Source organism: Grammomys surdaster, unplaced genomic scaffold (assembly GCF_004785775.1).
Source record: "Grammomys surdaster isolate TR1022 unplaced genomic scaffold, NIH_TR_1.0 166, whole genome shotgun sequence".
In the NCBI taxonomy this organism is placed as follows: domain Eukaryota; kingdom Metazoa; phylum Chordata; class Mammalia; order Rodentia; family Muridae; genus Grammomys; species Grammomys surdaster.
This window is the reverse complement of record NW_021604614.1, coordinates 287,033-307,023: the sequence shown is the minus strand read 5'-3', so window position 1 is coordinate 307,023 and position 19,991 is coordinate 287,033. Positions and strand designations below refer to the sequence as shown.

Here is a 19,991-nt window from a genome sequence, read left to right as displayed (position 1 = left end):
CTACTGAGCCACGCCCCCAGCCCCTCCCTGGGGGATTCTCCCACTAAATATCCTCAGGCTTCTTTTTAAGACAGGGTTTTAAATTGCCTAGGCTGGTCTCAAACATACTCTGTACTGTCCCGGGAAGGCCTTGAATATACATAATCTTCTGGCTTCTGCCTCTGAGTACCTGGATCGCTCACCCAGGTATGTACCACCAGACTCAGCTCATTCCTGTCTTTCCCTAGCTCTCCAAACTCAGTCAACTGTTGTGGAGAAGTGTCTCACAGTCTTGAGTAAGCAAGACTGGGGTTGCGCTGTGATCGGCTCAGGAAATGCGTTTTGATTAAAACTCAGCCACATTAGAATCCTTCCTCAGTTAAAACGCTACCGTCTAGGCACATCAAGAAGGTTCAAAGCAGGACTTGGGGGACAGCGTAGTTGGTACAGTGCTAGTCTTCCGTGTACAAGACGTGAGGACTTGGGGGACAGCGTAGTCGGTACAGCGCTAGTCTTGCGTGTACAAGACGTGAGTTCAAAATGCAGAGTACACATTAGAATGCCAAATGTGAGGATGTGCACGCATGGTCCCAGCACTTGGGAGGTGGAGACGGGAGAATTCCTAGGGCTTGCTGGCCAGTCAGTCTAGCCAAATTGACCAGCTCCAGGCTGAGTCTCAAAAACTGAGGTTAAAGAGCTGGTGTAATGGAATGATGGGTAAATGGACATTTTCTGTAAGCATTTCCTGATTCTGAGTGCCCCAGACTCACATGGTGGAAGGTGAGAGCCAATTCCCAAAGCCTCTGACTTCTACCTGGGCACTGTGCATGCACGCGTGCGCATACACACACACACACACACACACACAGAGAGAGAGAGAGAGAGAGAGAGAGAGAGAGAGAGAGAGAGAGAGAGAGAAAGGTTAAAAAATGAAATCAAGTCCAGTGTTATGGTGCACAGCTGTGATCCCGCACTCCGGGAGGCTGAGGTTTGAGGAGCTCACATTTGAGACCAGTCTAGGCTCTTCACAGCCGGACCCTGCCTCAAAACACAACAAAGCACTCCCCAACAAACAAACAAATGGAAAGAACAAACAAAACAAAACCTGTATGGTCAAAGATCACAAGCCCAGGCTCATGTGTGTAACCCCAACTTTCGGCCTTAACATGTCTGCAGCAATCCCCCTGCCACAGAAGACTGCACGGCTTCACAAACATTTAAGTCCACTGACACGGGATGATTTAATGGGCAAGCGGAGATGACGAGTTAATTGGTAGCAGCGTCTGGAGCTACCCTGTTGACAGGAAGACTCACAAATCACAGCCATTTCTAAAATTGGATTTCAGGACTAGGGCTCTGCTTGTGGGGATTCTTGAACCGTCCCTCCGAGTTGTGCCTCCTGAGCATTCCGTAAGCCAGAGGGTCTCCGCTGTTGAGCTACGTGTCCCTGCTCTACTTGGGGTGGGACAGCTCCCTCTACACACTGCCCCTCCCTCTCCCAGTCTCTGGCCCCTGAGAGGTACTGCAGTCCACATTTTAAATGATGATGCTAGTCAGAAGCCTAAGACAGGGCTGGAGAGGTGGCTTAGCTGGTAACAGGCTTGCTGCTCAAGCATGAGATCCCGAGTTCTGATCCCTAGTACTCGTGTAAAACTGTCAGGTGCGGTGCAAGCACTTGGAATCCCAGCCTGGGGGAGGTGGAGTTAGGAGAACCCCTGAGGTTCACTGGCCGGTCAGTCTAGTTTACTTGCTGAGTTCCAGGCTAGTAAGAGAATCTGTCTCAAAATAGATAGCCAGGGGGCTGGAGAGATGGCTCAGTGGTTAAGAACACTTGCTGTTCTTGCAGAGGGCCCGGGTCCTGTTCCCAGCACCCTACTTACAACCATCTCTAAGGACAGTTCCAGCACATAGACTCCCTCTACGGAACTTGGAGGTGGCACATACACAGAGCACATATCCACATGCAAGCAAAACACTCACACACACAACATAAAATATGTAAATCTTAAAATTGTTCTCAGGGACTGGAGAGATGCCCCAATCATTAAAAGTATGTACCACTCTTCCAGGAGACCTGAGTTTAATTCCAAGCACCCACATTGGGCAGCTCTCAACTGCCTGGAACTCCCATTCTGGGGATCCAGTACCTCAGGCTTCCCTGAGATAATGCACACATACTCACTCAGACATACATCCTTTTTTTTTTTTAATTTTTTTATTGGATGTTTTATTTACATTTCATATGTTGTCCCCTTACCCCATCCCCCACCCACCCAGGAACCCCCAATCCCCTCACACCTCCTCCTTCTTCTTTGTGGATGTAACCTCTATCTACCCCCCCACTCCCACCTCCCCACCCTCAAAACTCCCACCCCCTGGGGCGTCCAGCCTTCATGAGGTCAAGGATCTCATCTTCCACCTGTGCCCAGCAGGGCCCTCCATCAGACATACATCCTATACTTAATTTAAAACAATTAAAAATCTTTAATTTTTTTTTAAAAAAGTGAACAGCATCAAGTGCATTTGCACATGGACACAAAAATAATTATCACCCCCAAACAGAACATTTACAAATAGTTTATTATTGTTGTGTGGAGAGCGCTGAGCACATGCTGAGCACACGTGTCCACTGAGCACGTGCTGAAGCACACGTGTGGAGATGATGGGGGACAGCTCTGAGGGATCTGCTCTCTCCTTCCACTATGTGTGTCTCAGGAATCAAACTCCGGTCCTCAGGCTTGGCAGCAAGCACCCTTCCCTGCTGAGCCATCTTGCTGGCCCAAATACAGTGAATTGAGTGGTTTATATGTGCTCATGTAGAGAAAGTCAAGAGAGATAGAGGCATGATCATTTCGAGCTTGCACATGAAGAAACTGAGGCAGAAAGCTGTTTAGCAACCTTGACAGTGTCAGTGCTGGATGTCCGTGGCACTGTGGACTGAGTCAAAGGAATTGGTCCAGGTCCCAGCTATTCTGCTCTGACCATCTGGTGCCAGAGAGCACTTTTCTTTCCAGAAGCTGCCTGCGGCTGCTACTTTCAAACCCCTGGACTACAGGGGGAGAGCTTGATCCTCCAGTACAGCTCCCCTCTGGTCCTCTCTGGACCACTCTGCTAACTGGTGGCATTCACGCCAACGACAAGCACAGGCTCCACCAGTGGGTGGCGCTGTTTCACCAGCCTGACCGACAAAGGCTAAGTTTGAAGGGCAACTTAGTCTCCTGGATATGTAGAGGGCTTCAGTATGAATCTGTGAGTGACCTACCTCCCTAAGACAGAACCTAGGGGTGCTTCATCCTCCTCCGTCAAACCTAGTCATGCACATAAAAGTTTCCCTCCCTATACCCTTCTTTCTTCTTCTCAAAGACCCTTCACATTGAAACTCAAGTGTTCCCTCCTCTAGGAAGCCTTTCTGTCCCCTGGGCAGCGTTGACAAGCTCCCTCCTCTTCCCCTCCTACACATCTTGTAAGAGAGCTTGGTTATAAGTTATCCATACACTCAGCAAAAAATTCCCAACAGCCTGCTTTATGCAGGCAAGGGGATGGTTAGCAGGTACAAGGAGCCAGGCATGGGAGTGTACACTTCTAACCTTAGGCTCTTGGGAGGCAGAAGTCTTTACAGAGTCTATAAGACCTTACAGAGTCCGAATGCAACCTCTCAGAAGGCTGAAGCAAGTGGATCTCTGAGAATTCAAGGACAGTCTAGTCTGTGTGGCAAGTTATAGGTCAAGTAGGGTCATGTAGTAAGACTCTGGCTGGCTGTCCTGCTTAGGGGTACTATTGCCATGATGAAACACCTTTACCAAAAGCAAGCTGGGGAGGAAAGGGTTTATTTGGCTTACACTTCCATATTTTAGTCCATTGCTGAAGGAAGACAGGACAAGAACTCAACAGAACAGGAACCTAGAGGCGGGAGCTGACGCAGAGGCCATGGAGGGGTGCTGCTTACTGGATTGTTCTCTGTGATTTTTTTTCAGTCTGCTTTCTTATAGAACCCAGGACCACCAGTCCAGGGATGATACCTCTCACCATGGGCTGGGACTTCTTCCATCAATCACTAATTGAGAAAATGCCTTATATCTGGGTCTTATGGAGGCATTTTCTTATCTGAGGTTCCCTCCTCTTAGAAGACTTTAGCTTGTGTCAAGTTGATGTAAAACTATTCAGTACACTGGACACAGGACAAAAAATGCTAGACAAGGCAGACACATAAGAGTGAGAAGCCAATACCAAGTGGTGTGGTGAAGCTAACTTTCTCTGCCCCAGCTTTGTTCATTTTTTGTGCACATGTTTAGGTGTGTGAGCACACCACAGTGTGCACAGGTCACAAGACAACTTGGGGGACTTGGTTATCTCCTTCTACCATGTGGGTCCCAGAGATCAAACACAGGTCATCGAGCTTGGTGGCGAGAACTTCTCCCTGGGAGGGGACCTGACTCACAATGTGATTTCAGGAGAGATCTCCGCCTGAGGCCAGAAAGGATAGAGAGGCATGGAAGGGAGTTGGGGTCTGCTAACTGAGAAGTAGGGACCAAGCAGGGACAAATGCCCTCACTTGACAAGAAAAATTGACACCCAGAGGACAATGAGGTCAGGCTCAAGGTGGCATACGTTTTACAGATTCAAGCCTCTAATGGGACCAGTGAGTATGCTTCTCTCTGCCAATCGGTGTTTCAGAGCTCTTTGCTGGAGTCTTATGAGATGGTTTAATGACTAAGAGTGCTTGCTATGAAAGCATGAAGACCCGAGTTCAAATCCCCAGCATCTAAGAATAAAGCCTGGGCCTGACTGCATGTACCTGTAACCTCAGTGCTGTGGTATGTTGAGGCAGGGGACTGTTGGGGCTGATGGCTGCCAGCCTAGCTCAGGTTCAGTTAGAGATTCTGCCTTAAAGGAATAAGGACAAAGTAACAGAACGGGTCAGTCAACATCCTCCTCTGACCTCCACATTGGACCTGGATCCTGAACAGTCAGGGGCCTTGTCTTCTGCAGGCCCCTGATCCTGCAGTGACCCTTTGATAACTGTCAACTTTATAGGATCAGGGTCAGCATGGAGACAAATGTCTAGGTATGTCCATCATAAAGTTTCTATATTAGGTGAACGGAAGTGGAAAGACTCGTCCTGAATGTGAAAGGCGCCATCCCATTGGCTTCGGTCCAAGGCTGAATTAAAAGGAGAAGTCAAACTGAGCCCCGGCATCTGTCACTCTGCTTCCTGACTGCAGCTGCAGTGTGACCAGCCACCTCACGCTCTTGCTGTCATGTCCTCACCATGATAGACCTGTACTGTCCAACTATGTGACAAAGATCAACCTTCGTGTGTTATTTTATCATAGCCATGAGGAATTTAACTGATTGTGTTGTCTGGTTTTATGTCAATTTGACACAGGCTAGAGTCGTTGTGGACGAGGGGACCTCAATTGAGAAAATACACCCATTAGATTGGCCTGTAGGTAAGCCTGTGGAGCAGTGTCTTGATCGAAGATTGACGTGGGAAGTCCAAGCTTACCATGGAGCAGAACCACGTCTGGGTTGGTGGTCCTGCCTGCGTGCTGTAAGAAAGCAGGCTGAGCAAGCCACAGGGAGCCAGCTGCAAACAGTACTCTTCCATGGTCAGTTCCTCCCTCCAGATTTCCTGCCTTTACTTATGTGGATGATGGACTCTAAGCCTGTTTTCTCACAGAAGAAAAATGCTAACTAAGATACTAACATGCCCTTCAAGGACACACAGGTCCTCCAAAGAAATGGTCAAAACCACAATTATGTGGTATGCAGGGAACTCAGAGGGAGTCCTGCCACAGACCCACAGCCTCTCAGAAATGCCCAAGGTGTCCCCTAAAACAAGTTGCTTCAGAGGAGATTAGAAGGACTGGCAAGATGGCTCAGCCAGGAAAGGTGCCTGCTGCCAAGACTGACCACCTAAGTTCAACCCCCAGGACTGACCTACATGGTGGAAGGAGGGACCTGACTCATGAAAGTTGTCTTCGGACCACCACATGTGTGCCATGGGGCATGTGCATGTGTGTACACACACATACACACACACACTAAATAAATAAATGAATAAATAAAATTTTAAAAGAGAGAGACTTGAAAAAGTATTTCTATCAAGGGTGAGATGCCCTATTACAGAAGTCAGATAAGCAGGGCACATGACCCTCTGGCCTTTAAAAGACATCTTCCTATAGTGACATGAGGTCTCTTAATGGGTGCCTGGGTGCTACCACAGTCCAGGAGTCCCTAAGTCCTCATCCAAAGAGTCTTGCATCCGTCCCTCACTGGCCAAGTCAGGCCCCCTTTCCTGCCTGGTCCTCTGATTCCTCATCAGAGCCCGCAGTGAAGAGGAACAGGCTGAAGGGTAGCAAAGCTTCAGCAGAAAACATGGAGGCGCTACTCAGAGGGAAGGAGAGTATCTCCTGGTGAACAGCAGAGGACCAGCAGGGAGGATGGGGGCAGGGGGGAGTCCCGCTGCAATCCTGGGGTAGGAGGGCTTGTCTCTGACCTCTGGTATTCCCCAGTGTCAGATGGAAGAGGCAGCCACAGCCAACATAGGCAAGAGAATTGTGAGTTTGACATCAGCCTGGGCTTCTTAGTGAGAGCCTGTCTGAAAAACAATGAAACTACATGGGAGCTGGGGAGAGAGAAAGAGAGAGAGGGAGAGGGAGAGGGAGAGAGAGGGGAAGGGGGAGGGAGAGGGGGAGAGGGAAAGGGAGAGGGAGAAGGAGAGGGAGAGAGAGAGGGAGCTCAGTGGGTAAAGTGATTGAAAATGATTAGGATCAGAACCTGATTCCCAGGACCCATGTGAAAATGCTGGCCATGGGCCAGCAAGATGGCTCTGTGTGTGAAGGGCTTGCCACACAGGCCTGGAGACCTGGGTTCAGTTCCTGGGAGCCCATACAAATGTGGAAGGAGAGAACTAGCTCAACAAAGTCATCCCCTGGCTTGCACATTTTAATAATAATAATTATTATTATTATCATTATTATTATTATTTAACTGGTGTGGACACAGGTGGGTTTGCTAGCCAGCTAGCCTAGCCAAATTGACAAGTGCCAGGCTACATAAGAGATCATGTCTCAAAAAACAAGATGGAGACACTAATGCCACCTGAGGTAGACCTGTGGACTCTGCACACATACACACATAAACACCAAGGAAACATGGAAAAGACAGCAGACCCAGCAGACAGCTGTTTCCATTGGAGCTCAGGTCCACGGAGGTGGGGGACATCACCCAGACAAGAAAGCCTCCACAGTCAGGGTGAGGAAGAGGGAGAAGGGGAAGAGGAGGAGAAGAAAGGACAGGGAGAAGACAGAGGCGGAAGATTGGGGGAAGAGGAGGAGGGACAGGAAGGCAAGCCCACATCTTAAAGTATTTAAATCAGAACTCCATTTAGCCTGGCAGGCGTCTGCCCCCTGAGCAGCAGGCAACCCCACCAAAGCAGGAGGCCGGCCAGCAGGGGATCGTCTGGCAGAGGCAGAATGGGGAGGCCGATGACGCCCTAGAGAGTTCCTCCAAAGCCCTCTACTCAGCACATCTGGAAAAGGTTGTCTGGAATGCCATCAAAGACCTCAGAGGAGCTACAGAGTCTGCCAAGGGCAGAAGAGGCCTGGTGGAGCAAAGCTACCCACCCCTCAGTGCCCGTGTCACTCCTCTGAGTCTGGCAGACCTCCTGCACCCAGCCCACCACTGCCAATAGTTGACTGAGAGAGGTTTGGGGGCACCCAAGGGTAGCGTCCAATACCATCTGACATCCACTGTAAGAGACACACACAAGCTAAGCCTATCCCCACTGCAGTGCAAGATGGAATAGGGGTCACCCCCATGTCCCAACTAGGAAACTGAGGCACTGAGTGGGGAAGTCCAGGTGGTTCTCTCTGCCTCCGGGTCTTTGTTAGTGCTGTGTCATAACACTTGACCCACAAAGGAGGAAGGGTTGACCTGGGTTCATGGAACCAAAGGCAGAACCAACCTAAAGGCAGCTGGGCCCATTCACTGCGCCTGCAGTCAGGAAGCAGGAGGAGATGAATGTTGGTGTCTGGCTTGCTTTCTCCCTCTTATTTGTTTTAAATTTATACTTAATTTTATTGCATTCGTTTCCCTCTCCCTCTCCCTCTCCCTCTCCCTTTCCCTCCCCCTCCCTCCTCCCCCCTCTCTCTGTGGTGGTAGAGTGAGGGGGTCAGGGGGATGACACAATGAGACCAGCTACAGAGAGGCAGATCAACTTTACTTGGGGTGATCAAGACTTATATAGTTTTGGGGACTTGGGATAGAGACATCCAGGATGGGCAAAGTTCATTGGCTGACGGCTTGGGGTACCGAAATGTCTCATTAGCATGAGGAAACCTTTCGAGAACCTCAGGTTCTAGCTGAATGGTTTCTTATCAGAAGAAAGGAAGTTGAACCTGTAATCTAACTAAGGCTACCTGACATTCTTCAGATAGAGGCGTGGGGGACGTGTGTGTGTGTGTGGGGGGGGGGGTGTTGAACTTCCCAGACAAGCTCAGAGAAGGGGAAGCCCTGGCAATGAAGGGAGTCCTCCAGACTACACCGAGCTCAGAAGGCTATCTGGTCAATGGCAGACTTGGTGTTTAATTAGCAGGGCAGCAGGTGTCTGTGCAAATAGTGCACGTCTGTGGAAGCCGCTCAGTCATCCATGTTGGTTTTGTCTTGGAGACATGGTCTTTCACTGGCCTGGAGCTTGCCAATTCATCCAGGCTGGCTATAGGCTAGGTAACCAGTGAGCCTCGGGGATCCAAATGTCTGCCCTTCCCAAGCTGCGGTTACAAGTGTATACCACCAAACCCTGTTTTTAACCTGGCTCCAGGGGATGGAACTCAGGTCCTTATGCTTGGGACCCAAGCGCTTTATGACTGAGCCATGTCCTTCAGTCAAGTCCTGTCCTTCCTCCATTCACAGGAAAATGTCAAATTCTTACTTTAAGTTTCTCCTTGCTCAATGCTGTTTCTAACCTCATACCTACCATATCCCCCCAAATGTACATAGACCCCCAAAATGTAGGTACCGCATCCCCAGTAACTCAGCTGGTATTGTGCCTCCAGAGAGCCAGAGGGCAGCAGGTGTCTACCTCCTGCCTGCTCAGTGCTGGGCTTACCAGCATGTGTCGCTGTGCCCAGCCTTTCACCATGGGTTTGGGGGATGGAACTCGGGTCTCCTCTTTATAAAGCAAGCTCTTTACCAACTGAAACACCTCCCAAACTCAGTTTAGTTTCTTTTTCTTTTGGGACAGTATCTTGATGTGTAGCCCAAGTTGATCTTCCTGCCTTAGCTAGAGAGTGCTAGGATTAGAAGCACACAACCAACCTTCCCGAGAGCACTCTCTCCCCCTCTGTCTCTTTTTCTATCTGTCTGTGTCTCTGCTTCTCTTCTCTTCCTTTTTTTTAAAAAAAATTTTTGACACAGGGTCTCATGTAGCCAAGGCCAGCCATGAATGTGTTATGTATCAGAGGATAGCCTTGAACTTCTGATCCTCCTGCTTCCACCTCTGAATACTGAGATTCTAAGTATGTCCTACCGTGCCTAGTTTATGCAGTGCCAGGGATGGAAATCTGGATTCTATGTGTTCTAGGTGAGCACTTTAGCACTTTACGGGCTGAGCCACATCCCCAGCCCCTTGCTGTCTAGGGCAGACCCAGGATCTAGGGACTAAAGGGACATTACTACCATAGACAAAGCAATCGAGGACCAAGGGAAGCAACTTGCAACTGATCCCAAGCTCAGTGAAGTGCCTTCTGTATTCTGTTTTCCCCAGCACTGTTCTATGCCAACACAAATCAAGGCGCCCAGGAATGCTTCAAAGGATGGAGAGAACCACAATTAGGCCCCATACAACTTCAGAAAAAATGGGAGGCGAAGCAGACAAGAAATAAGGAAACCTGAACGCTGGTATGTAAATGCTGCGGTTGAAACGTGGGCAGTGGGGTGAGCAAGTGGGGTTCTAAGTGAAAGAATAGGCTGGAGTCAGCTCGGGATGGGGCAGGGGGTCCTGCGAGCCTTCGCTTCCCTAAAATCAGAGTGAGGAATGCAGGTATGCAGCATGCTCAGGCCCGAACCGCACCAGGAGCTGCCTGCCACCCCCACCCCCACCCCCACCACCACGCGCCTCTTCCCTGAGAGCCTGGAATTGGCTCCTAAGCCTTTTGCCACTCATCAAAAGCCTGTGCCTCAGTGTTGATTAGAAGTTAGGTTCCTGCCCGGCGGTGGTGGCGCATGCCTTTAATCCCAGCACTTGGGAGGCAGAGGCAGGCGGTTTTCTGAGTTCGAGGCCAGCCTGGTCTACAGAGTGATTTCCAGGCCATCCAGGACTATACAGAGAAACCCTGTCTCGAAAAACCAAAAAAAAAAAAAAAAAAAAGAAGAAGAAGAAGAAGAAGTTAGGTTCCTGCGAGACTTCCATCATGGAGACTCAACTCCTCCTCCAGCAATATCTTGAGGCAGTATTCTGTCCCCTCCATTTTAAGGTAGGGAAACTGAGGCTTGCAGGATGTTTCTATCCTCATACCTACCATGAGAATCCCAGCCAATGAGACATCAAGGGAAATCTCTAGGAAGGCAGGGTTGTGAGAAGGTGGAGCTAGCGAGCTGTGAGAGGGTAAGAAGGATGACTGGGGATGGGCGTGCTTGAGGGGTGGGGCTGTGTGCGGGGGTGGGGCTTTCTGAGGGGGCGTGGTTTTGGAGGGTGTGTCTGTGAGAGGCCAGAGCCACAAGAGGGCATGGCTGTGGCAGGGCACCACTGTGAGACTGTGAGAGGACTGGCTGTGGAATGTGTCCTCAAGAGGGGTGTTGTAATGGGGTGTGGCCCTGAGTGGGCGTGGCTATTAAGGGGCAGCTCTAAAAGCTAGATTTCCAAGCCCATAATTTATTTACTTTCGTCGTTAGGCCCGCCATCCCTCTCCATCTCTCATCTCTTCTGTCCCCTCCCCGAAGCATCGGCAATAATCCCGAACAGTGACACTGTAGGAGCCTATCGCTCTTGTGGCACGTACACTTCACTTCTTGTTGATAGAATCTGTGCTCAACTCTCCTTTCCAAGCATCAAGGCAGCCAAGCCCAGAACTGTACTTGGGTCACATCATGCAAGAGAACAGAAAGGCAAGGCAGAACAGGGCACCCTGGGTGACTTTACCTCACGAGGTTGGCACAGGGCCCAGGCCACCGGCAGCTCTGGTAGACTCGCTGGACCACCGTTTCGGAGCCGTTCTGCACCTGGCAGGACACTGTCCTTGTCACCGTGTGATGGCACCAGTGCCTGTGGGGACAGCAACAGTTGTGTTAGCCTTGGCTGTTCCCAGAGGGTCCAGAGGCAGTGTAGAGGAGCATGCTATGGGGAAAGGGGGTACTGTCGAGATGAAATTCCCAACAAAGATAACTTAAAGAAGGAAGGGAGGGAGGGTTTATCTGGGCTCTGAGGGTCCAGTCCATCATGGCTGGTAAAACATAAGGCAGCTGGTCATGTTGCAATCGCAGTCAGGATGCAGAGAGAGATGGATGCTGGTGCTCAGCTTACTTCCTCCTTCTTATGCAGTGCAGGAGCCCAGCCTAGGGAATGAAGCTGCCCATTTGGACTTTCCACTTCAATTAACCCAATGTAATCAGAGATATGTCTCCTAGGTGATTCTAGACTCTGTCAACTTGGCAATCAATACTAACCATCATAATCAGACCTGGACCAGAACTGCCTGATATGGGACTCTTCCTAGAATAAGCACTCCGACATCAATGAGAATGGAAGAGTGATATCACCAGCGTAAAGGGAGCACAGCTTAGAGTAAGCATGGGAGAAACATGTCAATCAAGCGAGCTGGTCAACTGGAATGCCAGAATGTCAACCTGGCCATTCTTAGCTATTCTATTGTGCGCCAACCTCCCCAGAATCCCCACTAATATCCTGAGTATTGTGTAAGTCCTAATCCTGGGTTTCATCTCTCAGTGATCAGAGCCCATCCTTAGGAAAGAGGTTCCGTGTACTTTGAATTGTCTACCAATAGAATATATCCTGATGCTTAGGACTGCTCCATCCTCTCTAGACCCTAAGCCCTGAGCTCTGCTTATCTGCCAGTAGAACTCATTTTTATTGTAAAGGTCACAGCACATTGCTACTTTGCTAAGGAGTTTCTCTGTAGCTATGCCTAAGGCTTTATTGTGATAATTGTTACATGGTAATCGTTCCCCGGAGTTTTCCTATGCTTAGCTGTGTAAGAAGAATAAAACACAGGATCAGACTCTGGAAGTGTTTGACCCAGTGCCTGCAGAGATGTACTGCCTCGAGGTTTGTTCTTCACCTTGTGTGGATCGTCTCCCCGCCAGCCTTGCTGAAACCAGCAGACCGAAGCCAGGACAACTCCTGAAAGGCTTCTAGGTAGGGTAGGCAAGCAAGTGAAATTTTACAGAAGTCTCAGCAGGCTGTTAAGGGCAATGACCCCTTGTTTCAGCTATTCCTCCAGGTCATTCTGTTTCAGTAGCAAGTGATGTCCTCCTAGGCAAACAGGCAGAATGAGCAGTGCTTTAAGTAAATCACTATATAAGTCGATATCTTTTCTCTTTTTTCTTTCTCTTTCTTTCTTTCTTTTTGGTTTGTTTGTTTGTTTGTTTATTTGAGACAGGGTTTCTCTGTGTAGCCCTGCCTGTCCTGGAACTTGCTCTGTAGACCAGGCAGGTTCTGAACTCATAGAGATTTGCCTGCCTCTGCCTCCCAAGTGCTGAGATTAAAGGCATGTACTACCATCCAGGAATAAGCTAATATCTAATAACTGGCCTTTTCTACCTCACTCTGCTTCATGCTCTTTTCTTCAAACTCTCAGTTTCTCTGCACTCCATCTCCAAAACAGTCTCTCTGGGCATCCCTAGCTGGCCTGGAACTTGCGACACAGACCAGGCTGGCCTCCAACTCACATAGATGTACTGGCCCTGCCTCCCAGGTGCCGAGATTAAAGGCCTGTAGCACCACACCCAGACGAACTCTTGGTTGACACTGAACTGTGCAACTGGCCTGTAAAAGTTAATCTTTAGAATCACCTGGAAAACACATCTCTGGGAGTGTCTGCGAAGGCTTATCAGAGAGGTTTAATTGGGGTGGGAAGACTCACAGTGAATATGGGCGTCGCCACCCAATGATCGGGTCAGGGACTGAATAATCAAGAGGAAACAAGCTGTTTGCTTCTGTGAACAGCTGCCCCAAGGTCCTGCTCACATTCTCACCTGAACTGATCCAGTGTTGAAACTCCCTCACAGACACATCCAGTTTTGTTTCCACGGTACTTCTAGAGCCTACTGAGTTGACAATACAAACTATCAGAGACTCTCTGTCAGGGACTGAGGGGAGGCAAAAGCACTTCAGGCTCTAAGCCCTGGTGTCCTCTCAGTCACTGACCTGTGGATTCCGTGGAGAAGACTCAAGCCCACCTTGCCACTGAAGCATGACAGAGAAGGACCTGGTTACAGAAAAGATCCAACCTCCTGATGAGCACAAGGAGCTACAGGAACTGAGCAGGGTCAATTCTAGGAAAGGCTACCATCTAAGCGCCAAAAGATCAATCCATTAACTGCAGTTCCATGGGTCATCAAGGGACAACATTAGCACAGAAGGATAGATGTGGGTCAGAGTAAGGCTGAAAGAGACAAAAGCATGTCAGAAATCCCTGTACAGTTAGAAGTGTCAGGAGAGCTGGGCCTAAGGACAAAGGCCTGTCCTGGTGGATGGGGCCATGACTCAGTAGCAGGGCACTAGATCCCCAGGGAGGGGCTGGGGGCGTGGCTCAGTGGTAGAGCCCCTGCCTAGAATCCCCCAGTGAGGGGCTGGGGGCGTGGCTCAGTGGTAGAGCCCTGCCTAGAATCCCCCAGTGAGGGGCTGGGGGCGTGGCTCAGTGGTAGAGCCCTGCCTAGAATCCTCCAGTGAGGGGCTGGGGACGTGGCTCAGTGGTAGAGCCCCTGCCTAGAATCCCCCAGTGAGGGGCTGGGGGCGTGGCTCAGTGGTAGAGCCCCTGCCTAGAATCCCCCAGTGAGGGGCTGGGGGGTGGCTCAGTGGTAGAGCCCCTGCCTAGAATCCTCCAGTGAGGGAGCAAGGGTGTGTATGACTCGTCCAGACAGTGACTGTCTACAGGAGGTAGGAGGAAAGGAAAGCTGGGCAAGGACAGCCGAGGTGGACAAGGGGAACCGGACAAACTTAGGAGATCAGGTTAAGATACCCAGCAGGAACAGGAACATGCTCCCATCCCCACCACCTACCACCAGATCCTAGAAATTTTCAAGCTAAAATTAAGTCCCCAGCCACATTAGAAAATGAAAAGCAGTGGGCTAGATGGTTTGTGGCATCTGGGAGAGAGAGAGCAGATGGGAGCAATTTGGAGGTGGAGAGCCCAGCCGGAAACCTGCAGCCAACAGGACCAGGACTAATGACGGGGACAGCTTGGGAGTAGCACATGTGGTCAGTGTGGAAGGGAAGCCAGGTGACTGTCAGAGGCTAAGGCAGAGCAGAGTAGAAGTGGTAAGGGATAGCTGTAAGCGTCAAGTCTCTATCCCTGCTGGTGTCAGGAGTAAGGCACTGCCTGGCGGTGGTGGCTGTGGCTCAGGCCTTTAATCCCAGCACTTGGGAGGTAGATGCAGGTGGATCTCTGTGAGTTTGAGGCCAGCCTGGTCTACAGAGAGAGTTCCAAGACAACCAGGGCTACACAGAGAAATCCTGTCTTGAAAAACTGGGAAAAATAACAACCAAAGCATCCGGCATTGTAGAGAATGGTGGTACATGCCTACAGTATGAACACTCTGGAGGCTGAGGCGAGAGGACTGCAGGTTTGAAGCCACCTGGGCAACGCAGTGAGTTCAAGGCCAGCTTGGACTATCTATATAGCACAAAGACTCATAAACTATTGACCTTCAGTACACCCTCAAGGTCAGATAGCTGGATTCTTCTGCACACCCTTTCCCCACTTTTTTTTTTTTGCCCAAATAACCAGTGTACCAAAAGTCAAGTTATCAATAAACAGAAGTAAACTCATAGAAAACAAACAAACAAACAAATTCCAAGACTTAAATTATTTGAAGAGAAAGATACAAAGGCAAAGGCACCAACTCAACAGGCAATAAGTCACAAGGAAAAACAGCAGAGGAACCAACCAGATAAATGGAGGGAACTTTTTTTTTAAAGACAAGGTCTCATGTAGCCCAGGTTGGCCCTACCCTCGCTATGTATATGAGGATTACCTGTAACTTTTGATCCTTCTGTCTCTACCTCCCAAGTTCTAGGATTGCAAATTTATTCTGCCATATGATGCTGGGAATCGAACCCAGGGCTTTTGGGATGCTAGACAAGTATTCTACCAACTGAGCCACATTCCTTAGCATGGAGAGAGCTTCTAAAAACTTAATATCCTCAAAGAGATAAAGTAACGTACCACATGTAAAATTACGGGATGAAAACTTCTGATCTCTTAGAAATGAAGTAAGTCAGGCATGGTGGCACACACCTGGATTCTAGGTACTGGAGAAACAGGCAGGAGGATCAGAACTTCCAGCTGAGCCCAGGCTAGCTTTTCAGTGGGTCCTTTTCTCTAAAAAATGTAATAAGGGTATGAGGAATGGCTCAGTGGCTGAACAGGCTTGCTGCTTTTCCAGAAGGTTCTAGTTCAGTTCCCAGCACTCACATGAGGCAACTCACAACTGTCTGCAACTCCAGCTCCAGGGAACCTAACACCCACTCTGCATGTCACCACGTACATGTACACACACAGAAATACACATAAACAAAAATAAATCCTTAAAAAAAAAGCTTGCCATTGGCAGCACACACCTTTAATCCCAGCACTCAGGAGGCAGAGGTAAGTAGATCTCTGGTAGATCTCTAGGCTAGCCTTGTCTACAGAGCAAGTTCTAGAACATAGGGAAACACTGTCTGGAAAAAAGAAACCTACAAAGAGACCAGGTTGGATGGCACATACCTGTAATCTTAGCACTTGAGAAGTAGAGGCAGGAGGATTAGGAGTTCAAAGTCATCCTCAACTACCTGTTAAGTTTGAGGTCAGCCTAATCTACATAAAACTCTAACAGAAAGAAGGGGAAAAGGAGAAAGGAAAGAGGGAGGATGAAGAAAATGAAAGAGACAGAGAACAGTACAGAAAATTCACCAGAAGAAACACACAACGTATAGAACTCCACTAAAGCTACAGTAAGTTATACTATGGCAAAATTTTAGAGCAATTCAGGTGCAAAGAATATACTAAATGCCATAGAGAGAAAAAGAAAAAAGAAAGCTGAAACTCCAGCTTCAAAGGATCTGGTGCCCCCTTTTGGCCTCCAAGGATACCTTCACTCATGTGCACAGACACACACAAAGACACATGCATCATTTTACACCCTAACATTTTGAAATCTCAGTAGTAATGCTATTTTGAAAGCTCGTGGAAACCTCGGTATGAGAGACCTATCTAGAGGAAGCAGGTCACTGAGGATGGGGTGTAAGAGTTACTCTCACGGTTCACTCCTTGGCAGTTTCTCCTTCCTGGTGGTCAAGATGTAAAAGCAACCTCTCTGCCCTGTGTCCCCACAGCAATGGATTGAACTGTCTAAAACCACCAGCCAAATGGATCATTCTCTCCTCACAGCTTGGGCCTACATTATGGCACACCTGTAGAGGTCAGGCAGCAACTTTATGTGGGTCCAGAGGATTGAACTCAGGTCTCCAGGCTTGTATGACAAGCTCCTTTACCTGCTGAGCCATCTCGTCTGCCCCCACCCTTTTTTGTCACAATATAGCATGGGTTCTATATCACCACTCTGTGTGTGTTACCAAAAGGACACAGAGGTGTGATTCTACTCTAAATAATCTACTGCCAATCTGAGGACAATGTCCAACCTTGAAACCCATTCCATGGACACCAGAACAGACAGAGAGTCCAGCCACCTCTAGATCACACAACAGAAAAATGAACTGCAAATTGGAAAACATTTCCCAATGGTTTGAATCATCTCCTTGAGACATCTGATATTTTCATGGGCTGTCAATGGTTTCCAGAAACCAAAACCTGGCCCAAAACAATACAGACAGCCAGAGAAAGAGGGCTCTGGGCAGTGATACGTGAAAACCCAGCTCATCAGTGCTGGGAGGCGGATCGGGTAGTGAAGTGATTGCCACGAGAGCATGTGAACCTGAGTCTGCAACCATAACACCCACAGGAAAAGTCGCCAGGACCAGGGCACCTGGAACATTAGCACTGGAGGAACAAAGCCAGGGCTGTCTTTGTAGCCAGTCTAGTTGAGTCAGTGAAGCTCCAGGTTCAGTGAGAGACATCATATCAAAATAATAGAGTGGAAAGCAGTTAAGGAAGGTACTGGCAATGACCTCTGACCTGCACACACACACACACACACACACACACACACACACACAAACACACACATACACACTAAAATGAAACAAAACAAGACAGTTCATCCTAGGATCTCATGGTTCTGAGGCCCACCATGGCCTTTTTCCTAGAATCCCAGTATCCTGTGTTGTCACCTGTGTCTTCTGTTCCTTGGGGGAGGGAGGGGTACTCACTGCCTACCCACACAGCCCAAGTCTTTCTGTACTGCAGGATAATTCCAGCCAGAACAGTGTGTCTCCTTCCTGACACTCCTTTGAAGATGGACCTGAACACACAGAGAACTTGGGGATGCCTACACACACACACACACACACACACACACACACACGCTTAATAACAAAATATGTCTGGAGAAATGACTTAGAAGTTAAAAGCCCTTGCTTCTCTTGCAGAGGATCTGAGTTCTGATTTCAGCACACATATTCAGCAGTTCACAACTACCTGTAACTCCAGCTCCAGGGACTCTGATGCCCCCTTCTGTCCTCCTAGGGCACTGCATTCATGTGCACATACTCCACACAGACACACCTGCATACACACAAAATAAATCTTTGGAACTTGGAGATGTCAAGCTGCTCCTTAAGCTGAGAGGAAAAAATAGAGTCTTGGTTTATAGAAATGATGACACTCTTTGACATTATCTGAGCAAAATATGTTCCCTCTGACCCTGAGATTGTGTTTGTTCATGTGTATACATGCATATGCATGTGTGTATGCAGGCATGTGTGTGTTGGTACACATGTGTGCATGCGTACCTGTGTATGTGTATAGAGGTATGCGTTCATGTGTGTTGTAACATGTGTGCATATGGACGTCACAGGTCAACATCAGATGTTCTTCCTCTATCGTGCATCCAGGAAAAACGCTGTCATTCCTCCGCTGCCATCCATAGGGAGGTTGTTATTGTTGTTATTGTTGTTGTTGTTGAGACAAGGTCTCAAGCTGGCCTCAGACTCATATTCTCCCACTCCTGTCTACCAAGTAGTGGGACCATGTGCCACCATGCCCAGCCCAATAACGAGTGGAGCCCACTAACAGGCAAACTTAGAAACTTCCAACACAGTCAGACACGGTATCCATAGTGCCCTGGTCCCCTCATCTTAGTGTTTGAAGATAAGGTCTCTCACTGGCCTGGGGCTTGTCAAGTCGTGTGGGCTGGCTGGCCAGTAGACCGCAAGGGTCCTCCTGTCTCCACCTCCCCAACACTGGGGTTACATGCATGAACCCCCATGCCCAGTTTTGTTAAACATGTATGTGTTGTTATCATGAGGCAGGTTGAGAGCATGCATGGTGTACATGTGCGGACATGTATGTCACGGAGCTCAGGGGACACTGTGGGACTGGGTCTTTCCTTCCACTTTGACAGGGTCCAGGGGTCGTCAGGATTGTAAGGCAAATACTTTACCACCTGAGCCATCTTCCCAGCCTCAAAATGCTGATTTCAGACAGATCAGATGCTGATCTGAGAGCTCCATGGCAACTGCCAGATGAGAAGGCGGTGATGTGGCTTCTGAACTCTGGGATCCAGGACCCAGCACCGAGGCTTGAAGGATGAAGAACACGGGTGGAATTGTGTCCCACAGGGGTTACTACCTTGCAGTGACCCCACAGAGAGAGCAAGCTGTGTACCTTCTTCCTATCCCTTCAGTGTTCCATGCATTCACTCCAGAACCTTCCACGGTGAGAATTCCTGAGCCCACTCCATGTGAGGGTCCTTCAAAGATCATCAATTCAATCCCAATATGCTGCTCAGCCAGAAGGGTAGTTAGGTTATTTAGGAACCAGATCTCCCATCCATCCCGGCTGCAAAGAGGACTAGGACAACAAACCTATGGCCATTTACGGGCATTTCAGAGAGGATGTGCTGAGAGAGGGTGCCGAATGCTCTCCATCAAATCAGCGGCCTCCACGACAGTCAGGACACTGAGGAACTGGGCCTGGTTGGATCTGGGCAGAGCCCACAGAACGGGAGCTGAGCTGCTATCTCCTGTTTTTAAACGCTGGACCCAGAACTCAGGATCTAGTCAAGCATTCTGCTAGTGAGCCTGTGAATCCTGGCTGCTCACTGGAGGACTCTTGGCCAGTGTTCTGTGGCTCGGGCACAGAGCCACCAGCCCAGCCCCTTCCTACAAGACAGTAGAAGGGAGATTATTTGGGAAGAGGAAGCATCATCACAGGGAGTCTGAGGGGTAGCAGGAGATGAATGTCATCAAAATACACTATACAGGTTCGGGGAGACAGCTCAGTGCACAAAAGCAGTGCAAATGTGAGGGCTTGAGTTCGAATCTTCAGCACCCATGAAAAAAGCTGGGCATGGCTAAGACTACCAGAAACCCCAGGACTGAAAGGGCAGACAGAGAAGGATCATTGGGGTTCACCAGCCAAGATCCAGTCTCAAGGGAATAGGGCAGAAAGTGAATATAACAGGGATACACACACATGCGCGCATGCACACACACACACACACACACTCACGCACATGCATACGCACACACACATGTGTGGGGAGACTGGGTCCAGTGTTCACAGATGGAAAAAGAAAAGAAAAGAAGAGACAAGAAAAGAAAAGAGAAGAGAAGAGAAGAGAAGAGAAGAGAAGAGAAGAGAAGAGAAGAGAAGAGAAGAGAAGAGAAG

At 49.1% G+C, this 19,991-nt stretch overlaps 1 protein-coding gene across 1 annotated transcript in view; it reads right to left on the bottom strand.

The window, feature by feature from the left end:
* The window catches only part of Col26a1 (collagen type XXVI alpha 1 chain), a 136,853-nt gene that overhangs the window by 92,541 nt on the left and 24,321 nt on the right, over positions 1 to 19,991 (bottom strand). The window contains exon 2 of the mRNA XM_028765932.1: positions 11,123 to 11,245. Within this exon, the coding sequence (XP_028621765.1) occupies positions 11,123 to 11,245 (123 nt within the window). The remainder of the gene's footprint in view (positions 1 to 11,122; positions 11,246 to 19,991) is intronic.